Genomic DNA, 10,437 nt, shown 5'->3' with positions numbered 1-10,437 from the left:
AGGCTCCAGGCTCTGAGCTGGCAGTCAGCACAGAGCCCGACGCGGGGCTCGAACCCACGAACCGCGAGATTATGACCTAAGCGAAAGTCGGACGCTTAACCGACTAAGCCACCCAGGCGCCCCTCCTGTGGTGTCCTTATATGGTTTTGGAATGAGGGCAATGCCACCCTTGTAAAATGAGTTTGGGAGTGTTCCCTCCTCTTCAAATTTTTGTAAAAGTTTGAGAAGGACTGGTATTAATTCCTCATTAAAATGTTTGGTAGAACTTATCAGTGAAGCCAACTGGAGCTGGACTTTTGTTTGTTGGGATGTTTTTAGTTACTGATCCAGTCTTACTAATAATCGTTTTTCTCTGATTTTCTGTTTTTATTTTCTTTATTTCTTTTCCTTTTTTTTTCTTTTGGTGAGAGAGTAGGAGTGAGTAGGCGAGGGGTAAAATGAGAGAGAGAGAGAGAGAGAGAGAGAGAGAGAGAGAGAGAGAATCTTAAGCAGTCTCCACACCCATCGTAGAGTCCAACACAGGGTTTGATCCTATAATCTTGAGATCATGATGTGAGCCAAAATCAAGAGCTGGACACTTAACTGACTTAACCATCCAGGCGCCCCTGATTTTATGTTTCTTATGATTCTGTCTTGATAGGTTGTATGTTTCTAGAAAATCTGCACTAAGAAATTTCAAAATTGAGTAATCATTATCCAAAGGCTATCTACAGCACTTTTGATCATTGTGTACCTCAACTGAGACCCACAGAGTCTCCTTGGATTTTATATCTACCAGTATCCTCTGTTTGTATTCCAAACCTCATCTAATCATTTCTGTAGCTTTTTCACCCATCCATGTACTCATTCTTTTACTCAATCACCCCACACTTAAGGTACTGTGGGATTCTTAGCCTATTAGACCTTGTATTTTTTGTTTGGAAGAAAGATAAATAATTTTGTAATTCCAGACTTACAAGTAGAAAAACAATGTTTTTTCTCAATTCTACTAGGTAGTTCTAGTTTTGAAATTAATTGCATTTCAAATAGAAATGCATTTCAAATAGAAATGCATTTCAAATAGAAATTGCATTTCAAATAGAAATGCAATCAGTAAAAGTCCACTATTAGTTGTAAATAAATATGTGTTTAATAAGCAACAAATAGTTTGTAGTTTTCTTGGTTTTCGATTATGATGACATACTCAAACATAGATTTCTTTCAGTACTTTACCAAATTCTAAATTCAAAGTAGAGATGCAAATATAATAATTGGTAATTGACTATAATACAATACAAAATACTTAAGACAACAGAGAATAAAATGTTTGCACTTGTTGCTTTGTAAAGAATGAAATAGGTCGTAGGGAATTTAGAAGCAAGATTAAAACTCAAGAACCTATAACATGGCAATCATATGGGAAGAATATGAAGAACTAAGTATATGTTCAGGTAAAGATAATTTGTTTTATTCATTATTTAAGTACTGAGATTGAGGAAAACAGAAAAAAATGGCATATACCACTAAGTGGTTTCTTCAAAGCAAAGTTAATAATTATAGGAATTATTTAGAGGGAAACCATCTACACAATAGTTGACAGAAAAATGAGGATATTCCTCTATCTCCATAGTAGATAACATTCCTGATAAGTTGTTCTCTTTATCTTTTCCTCCCACAGAAAGTAATAAAAAGTGCTCATTGATTTTAATATGATTCCATATAGGTTCTGAACCCTGACTGGCACTCTCAAAGGATATACTGACTTACAGACATTAACTAAGTTAATATGCACATCAATCTTGAGTTGCAAAGCAAAGAGATCTGCACTAGCAAAACACCATATAGAACAAACCAATGTTTTGTGATCTCTGTTGAATCAATCAGTCTTGTGTGACTACACTTGATGCCAATGTGCAAATACTGTATGCACACCCTGCAATATCTTTGTGGGCCAACTTTCCAACTCTACAAAATGTCTTTTTTGTACCTCCACTTCTCTATCTAAAAATCTAACCCTTTGCTCTCAATTATTGACTTTCTCTCATACTTAACAGATAGAAACAATTACTTATTAACTGGTTTAATGTCAAAGAATGTGTTAACCTATTTAAATCTGTCTCCTCTATTATTGCCCTAGGTTCCATGGTCTTTCCTTTCCCAAGAATAGTTTTCCAGGGGCACCTGAGTATCTCAGTCTATCAAGCATCTGACTCTTCATTTAGGCTCAGGTCATGATCTCATGGTTCATGGGATAGAGCCCTGCATCAGATGTTGTGCTGACAGCACAGGTGGGATTCTCTCTCTCTCTCTTTCACTCTCTCTTTCATTTTCTTTCTCTCTCTCTTTCTCTGTCCCTCCTCCATGCTCTCTTTCTCTCAAAATAAATAAGAAAACATAAAAAAAAAGAGAGAGAGAGAGAGAATAGGTTTCCAGCAGTTATAACCCCCTTATTTTGTTCCAAAAATTCTGTTCTTTTGGATCATTCCCTATAGTATATCAGTATGATATTAAATTTCCCATCTTAATAAATGATTAAATAATGATAAGTAACAACAACAAAATCCTCTTTACCTTCATCTTCCTCTACCTAGTGCTTCACATCTCTATTTTCTCCCTGTAACAAAACATCTTTTAAAGTTGGCTAAATTCACTGTAACTTCCTCTTCTCCATTCATTCACACAATAGAATAATCTTCAAAATATTGCAGTTGCATACATTCAACCAAATTCTTCTTACCAAAATCACTAGAAGCCTTCTACTTCCCAAATCAAAAGCCACTATGGTCACTACACTTTATTGATTTTATTCAACCTCACAACAACATTCCACACAGTTGGAGGATCTCTTCCTTTGTGACACATCTTCTCGTGTCTTTCTCTTTTTCCTACATCACTGGCCAATCTCATTCATTTTAATTTCCCAGTCAACCACCTTTTGCTCAACAGCTCAACTGTTATGCTTTTCTCTTCTCTACCTACATTCCTTTTCAAGGGGGTCTCATCCATTGTCATGCTTACACTCTTGCTAGATCAATAACTCAATTGCATATTAATATATGGAATTCTCATCCTACTGCAGTGTGACTCTTTTCCTAGAATATGACATATCTGGACTCTTTGTAATCCACTTCAAATATCATTTCCTAAAATGTCCCACTTTCTCCAGTCAATTAATCATCAATCAATCATATTTCAGTCATAATTAACACTTTCATAATGTACAGAGTCAAATATCACCTCATTTAAAATAGTTACTGTTCGCCATGTTAGAACTAAAATATTAGTTTCATACTAGCAATTACCACCAAAATTACATTTCAAAAAATTTTCTAGTAAATGTTAGGTCCATAATGTATGCTGTTTAAGAAAGAGGAGGAGGAATAGAAGGAGGATGGAGTGGGAAGATGAAACGCTTCACTGCCTACCGACCAAATACAACAATATTCATGTGTCATTTACATCTAATAATAATTGGTCTTGATACATATTCACAGCTAAATTTGTTTATGCTATAAAGACCTATTTTCTGAATACACGTAGTTTAAATTGCTTCCTGGAATGTTAAAAAACAAAGAATCAGGAAAATATACAATAGAACATATATTTTTAGACTTCTTGGCTAATCAATCAGATGTTTAGGTAAATCATTTTAAAGCAGGTTAGTATAATTTAAAATAACCATTACTGAATAGAATTTATCACACTTAAGTAAATTTTATGAGTTGAATTTTGTTATATATTATGCTATCAACATTTTCTGACTGAATCAATGAGTGGACAAACTTTGCACAGTCTCACCATAATTTCCCCTCTTTTAAAAAGAAATTTCTGATTTTCAATGCAGTCAGTTCTTATATCTTATGGAAAGCACTTGCTTCTACATGCATTATGTTTAAGATATTTATAAAAATAACATTAGGTATGAAAGGAACTTTGAAAATGAATACAGTTGCACAGAGGTGTTTGACCCCTTTGTTTTGTTTTTAGTCTTTATGTTCCATGATTCTGAAGCATCTAGTACTTTTGTCTTGTATTTGGATTCTACTATTTATACATGCATATCTTCCTGGATGACTTTGTATGCTTTTTAGATACAAAATTATATCTTGGTTTGGAAAATACCTTCTTATAACGAAGAAACTAGTCAGTAAATCAGCTAAAGAATCTTATAAATCACTAAAAAAACACATATTTAATCCTCTTCATCTATTGCCTTGAAGACAGATATTTTAAGAAGACAACCAATGTATTAACATATAGTACCATTTGTTTACAAAATTAAAATAATAGTCTAATTTTTAAAAATATTTTACTCAACATGTTTGTAGAAGGAAGTACGAGTGTTGAACCTTAAATAATTCACTTCTAAAACATATGCTCAAGATTTTAAATCTGCTGTGATTGTTAATATATCTTTGATGTAAATGAATATGCAATACCTTCTGGAGACATCTCGGGTACAATGGCCTCATAGGGTTCATCTAGGAATTTTGGTTCATTGTCATTGATATCCGACACTCTGATGACAAACTCAGACTCGGGTTCCACAGCCCTTCCAGTACTGCTGTCTATTACCTGGGCCCTTAGAGTGTAGAGGGATTGTTCTTCTCTATCAAGCTTCTGCGCAGCATATAGGTCACCTGTTCTCTCATCAATGACAAAAATACTTCCAGCTCCAGCGCCCAAAAGCTTGTACTGGAAAGAATTGTTTCCATTGTCTAAATCAGATCTTAGCTGCAAGTGCAAAGAGAGATAATTTAGTTCCCAGACATATTTAAATGGACAAATCAATTTTAATGATTTTATTTTCACGTCTGTTAATTTTCCCCATGTTAATTACCTCGTGTAATTCCCATAGTATATTAAATCGGTGAAATATTAATTTTAAGATTAAAGTCTGTCATCAGCAGAGGAGTGTGATATTTCAGTACAAATCACTATACAAATTTTATTACTCTAAATAGATTATTCTAATTAGAAACTAATAATTGAAAAACAAAGTACCTCTCATAAATTATGCACACCAAAGTTGGTGGTTCATGTTTACTCTATGATTACATTCTTAGTCGCTAAAACCATGCTCTCAAATATTTGTATTAGATTGGGACCTAGAGACTGATAGGCAGATAATAATCTAGATAAACAGTGATATTCTCTCTCTAGGTTAAAAACACATAGGAAATATGAAAATATTACCAAAAAACAAGGGAATATGTTGAGAAGAAAATGATAGCTTAGCCATACATTTTGGTATTTATAACACACTATAAAATGTACAAATTGTTCTGTATATGATTTCCCAATTAATACCCACAGTATCATGAGATATATATTATTGACATTATCATTTCTACAGAGGAAGAGAGACTGAAAAAAAATTTTTTTTAATGTTTTATTTATTTTTAGGAGAGAGAGAGAGAGACAGCGTGAGCAGGGGAGGGTCAGAGAGAGAGGGAGTCACAGGCTGAAACAGGCTCCAGGCTCTGAGCTGGCAGTCAGCACAGAGCCGGACGCGGGGCTTGAACCCACGAACTGCGAGATCATGACCCAAGCGAAAGTCAGACGCTTAACCGACTAAGCCACCCCGGCGCCCCGAGAGACTGAAAAATTTTTAAACTTTCACAAAGTCATGGTTTTTATATAGGTTTATGATTTAGACAACAGGTCTGTCGACCCCAGAGCCCCCCTGCAAACCACTAGGTAACATGGTCTTTAATGCCTTGAGTTTTGCCAAGTTAGATCTAACTCTTTCTTTCCAACATATTCTATTCAATTCTCAAATATATCTTTTCTTTTTGGACCCTAATTATTTTTATGTTTAAAAGCAAAGTGAATTTGTTCATTCATAATGTTGATGGACTTTTGAATTTGATATATAAAAACAAGGGTTATTATGATAGAGGTAACATTGGTTGGTTGCTTGTTCAGATCTAAATTATTTTTACATAAAGAGAAGTATGCTCTAATCCTCGAATTATTGTGAGCCCTTGGTTTTCTTGATTTATCATTTACAAATGTGCCCTTCTTCAAAGTAAGAGCTTCTCTGAAAATTTACAAAGCTAACCAAGAAATACAATCTTAAACAAATTCATAGCTTTTCTGACAGCTCATGGTACAATGGACTAACTAATATTTTTCTATGTGACTGGGTAGAGTACCTGAAGATATCTGAAACAATTAATTATAATAATTTTAATAATGTGTTGAATAACACTGCTATTCAATGAAAGGAACAGATTGGGAATAGTAATAATAAGATAATAAAAGAGTTATAGCTCTTTTAATGTGATGGTTCTTCATTACTCATAAGATAAAAAGGAAGTCTCCATGCCTTACTAATACAAAATTAAAGGAAACAAATGCCCTTTCCAATAATTATATCAAAGGAAAGGTATATATGTTCTATGATTTTAAAATGTAATTTTGATACAATTTGAAATTTTGATTCAATAATAGAATGATGATAAGTAAAATTTAGTAATGAGTAAATGTTTTCCAAGTATATGTCCAGTATAATTTTCATCTATCAGTGAGCTTGGTCTTTTCAAGGACCCAGAATTAAGTAAAAAAATAAAAATTAATATATATATTTACTTAAATATACATGAATACATATTAAACATTTTCCTTTTAGTGTCACAAAATACATAAGTTAAATATATTTCAATTGCATGAATTCTCATGTCATGATATTTTATATATTTCTACTCTTTTTTTCAATTAGGAAATCATTATTAATTTGGTAAATCAGTATGCTATTAAAATTTACTTAATTGTGCTTTCCAAACTTACTCTCTGTTAACAAATAGTTCAAAAAGAAAGTCATCTTGGACACATCAGCTACATTTTATTTTTACCAGCTCTTTAATTACAACACCTAAATATTCATTATTACTCTCTTTTAAACCAGTTATCTGTGTGTTATTTAAGTCGAATGACAGCGTTTCAAGGGAAAACATCTGTTGGAATATTTTCATAAGTATTTTTATGGAATGAAAAAATAAGCAAAACCAATCATCATGTGAACGGAAGAGACAGGAGCTGAGCCAGGAGCACAAAAACACAAACTAGAAAATGTGTCGGTTAGCCAGAGAGGTAGTCTCTGCTCTGATTGTACTGATGCACTTCCCTGCAGAGTCTTATTCACTGGAAGTCACCAGTCTGTGTTAGTCCGTCACCCCACTCACTGATGGCAGAGCATATGCTGCTCGGTGGAGTTCACTGCAAATGTGGCTAGAGACCCAGTTAACTAGCAGACACTTAACTATGGACCTCATTTATGCCATTCTGCCTGTGATTTACCTGCAGTCATCTCAGAGAATCAAGAGATGAGAAATCTGACTCACAGCAGGAACACATACATACACAAACGTTTGAAATCTGTTTGCATAAGATCCTAATCTAAGCCTCTGGTAGAGTATACACATACACACTCACTGGATGTGACAGATGAACTCCTTTGGAATCTGGACATGATGCTAACACGGAAGCTTGCCTGAAAGGGCTAGGAAAAGGGAGTTAATGAATTGTGAGTGCTTCACCCTTTGGGCCCAATTAAATTTTAGTGCCAGTTAATTAGCGGTTAAACTTATTTCAGTTCATTCGTCTAGAGAAAGATCCTTACAGAAAAAGGACACTGGTATTGTAATTACCTCTGTTTAGAGAATAGTGAATAAAAATAAAAACCAAAAACATAAATAGGGAATGGTCTATCTCATTAAGGAAATTAATATATATATATATAAATTCTTATAAGAAAGTAAAAATATTCTCCATACTTCCTAATCAAATCAANGAAGGTACTTAATCGTAAAAGGGTTTGGTATTAATCTGCTTCATGAAAAATTAATGATGGGTAAATCAACACCTACTGAGCATAATAGAAAATCAAGCTAAATACTGTGGGTAAACGTTATTATTCTCAGTGTGGTTGCTTTGATCCGTTACCAAAAATAACACCATCAAATTTCCAGATGTTGATAAATGAGGGTCCTATTTTCACACGGGGGACAAAAGTAAAATCTGAAAATCAGAGTTTTCCTTCTTCCTCAAGTTTTGCAGGTATTTTAGGTGCTTGAAAATCGGAAATAATTAATTAGGCTGATGTCTAAAACTTTCTAAGGGCTCCACTGAGAAAATGTACAATTTATCAAGTGCCTTAAAGCTTCTTCAACCCATCCATTCAGATTCATATAATGTTATTTCATGTAACACTGATAAAATCAGTACCTGGCCGATGTGATACTTAGTCTTATTCATTTCCTCTGGTACAAAAAACTGGTTCCACATCCAACCACGCTTTGCTCTCAAGTGAGAATTCACTGGGTGCTTCACTTCCTCTGTTCGAGAGATTTCTGTTGCCATAAAGCAAGGCCATAGGAGAGGAATTCCCAACATAAAAGGCAGCAATAAGCAATAATTCATTCTGTTCATTTGATTCCAACTGGTATTCTTCAGAGGAAACAGTAGTTGCAAACAAAAATTGTATGCAAAAAGCATATAATCTTTTTACGTGTTAGGTATCTTACATATTCCTAAAGATCAAGAAACAAAACAAAGTTTTACATTTAAAATAACATTTTCTCACATAATTGCTAAAGAAGGGATATAACTTTTGCATCCATAAAAATGGAACAACAGTATACATTTAATTATTCTATTTTGCAGCTCAGCAATAATTTGAATGCCATAATTAGAAACTTCTGCTCAAGCACTGTCCACTTTAAGCTGTATTCATAAATCTGCCTGAAGGTTGAAAAGTTGGTCTGGCAATCTACTTGATTGATAGCTGCCACTGAGATAGATTTTTTTTCTTTAATTTAACCTGCTTACATTTTCCATTCTATCTCAGTAAAACTCAAACTATCCCATTAAAATAAGTCAAGGCAGGGGGAAAATGTGATCTCACTCCCTTCTTTCAATAGCAATAAGTTTTCTTATCCAATTTCCCAAGTTATAGCATTTTATCTAGTATTAAATAGACAAAGTGACAATTCACCTTGAAACCTGGAGGATTTAATAATCAGTTATAATGAGGGGCACCTGGGTAGCTCAGTCGGTTAAGCGTCTGACTTCAGCTCAGGTCATGATCTCATGGTTTTTGGGTTCGAGCCCCGTGTCGGGCTCTGTGCTGACAGCTAGGTCAGAGACTGGAGCCTGCTTCAGATTCTGTATCTCCCTCTCTCTTTGGCCCTCCCTTGCTCATGCTGCTCTCTCTCTCTCTCAGAATTAAATAAAAACATTAAAAAATAATCAGGTATAATGAAGTTATAAAACACTCTGTGAATAGAAAACCCATGCATAATATTTACCATTTTATAAAGCTATGAAACGTTTTTCATCTGAACAAAGAGATGATGCTATTTTTAGAAAATAAATACAAAAATCCAGTGTCTGGGCAAAAATGTCTGCTTATAATATAGAAGATGAAGAAAAAAGATAACTTCTATGGGTGCCTGGGTGACCCAGCTGGTGGGCCATCTGACTCCTGGTTTCAGCTCAGGTCATGTTGTGAGGTTCCTGGGACTGAGCCCCATTCCCAGCTCTGCACTAGCAGAGTGGAACCTGCTTGGGATTCTCTGTCTTCCTCTCTCTCTCTCTCTCTCTCTCTCTCCTCTCTCTCTCTCTCTCTCTCTCTCTCTTCCCCGGCCCTCCTTGAGCTGTCTCTCTCTCAACATAATAAAAAATAAAGGTATCTTCTATTATTTAAATATCAAAATAAAAACTCTAAACTATTGAATTTTACATGTAAAACTTTCCATTTAACTGATACTGAGCATCCAACTCTCTGAAATGATTGGTAATTCTCACCCTTATAGGAAATGGAATAACTTTGTACTTACCACATTGACATAGTACCTCCATATAACCAAACCGGATTTGTTTCATGAAGAATAATAATTTTGTTAGATCTACAATGGCGTTTACCACTATATAATCAACAGAAAATCCAGAGTCTCTATTTCTGTTAGAAGTTTCCTATATGATCTTACTTGGAATCTTCTCACATATTTTTGAACAACCTCTGAGAGATATTTTAGGTCTTTGGCTCTTGTTAGAAAGAGTTATTTAAAAAAAAAACAAAACACCTAATTAAGAAAGAACACATTGTCATAAACAGGGATTCTGTGGTGCCTCTGATTTCCTTCAAGCAGGTATAGTCTTTGTGTTATACTTACTTAATGAAGGTCATGAGGAAATTCAACTGATGTGAAAATTGAAGATGGATTTCATCTTAATGTTGAAATCCAAATAATGTCTGTTGTTTATAAATTGCTAAAATATATTTTTGATAGCCAGTAAATAATTAAAATATTCAGAACAAGCTCAGTTTCCTAATGAGAATGCTATTTTGTATACATTTGGATAAGTGTCACTAACAGTGATGTGAAGTTATAATTATGTTGGGCAAATACATTAATGTCAATTTTATGTTATTGTATTTTCATTCATCTGGAA

At 34.1% G+C, this 10,437-nt stretch overlaps 1 protein-coding gene across 1 annotated transcript in view; it reads right to left on the bottom strand.

Moving 5' to 3' along the window:
• The window catches only part of CDH19 (cadherin 19), a 69,572-nt gene extending 61,157 nt beyond the window's left edge, over positions 1–8,415 (bottom strand). The window contains exons 1-2 of the mRNA XM_077777669.1: positions 8,209–8,415; positions 4,419–4,713 (exon numbers count right to left, since the gene is read on the bottom strand). Of these exons, the coding sequence (XP_077633795.1) occupies positions 4,419–4,713; positions 8,209–8,412 (499 nt within the window). The 5' untranslated portion in view covers positions 8,413–8,415. The remainder of the gene's footprint in view (positions 1–4,418; positions 4,714–8,208) is intronic.
• Between the last annotated feature and the right edge of the window lie 2,022 nt (positions 8,416–10,437).

This window comes from Crocuta crocuta, unplaced genomic scaffold (genome assembly GCF_008692635.1).
Source record: "Crocuta crocuta isolate KB4526 unplaced genomic scaffold, BGI_CrCroc_1.0 scaffold36, whole genome shotgun sequence".
NCBI classification, from domain to species: domain Eukaryota; kingdom Metazoa; phylum Chordata; class Mammalia; order Carnivora; family Hyaenidae; genus Crocuta; species Crocuta crocuta.
The sequence above is the reverse complement of the archived record's forward strand: the minus strand, read 5'-3'. Positions and strand labels throughout refer to the sequence as shown.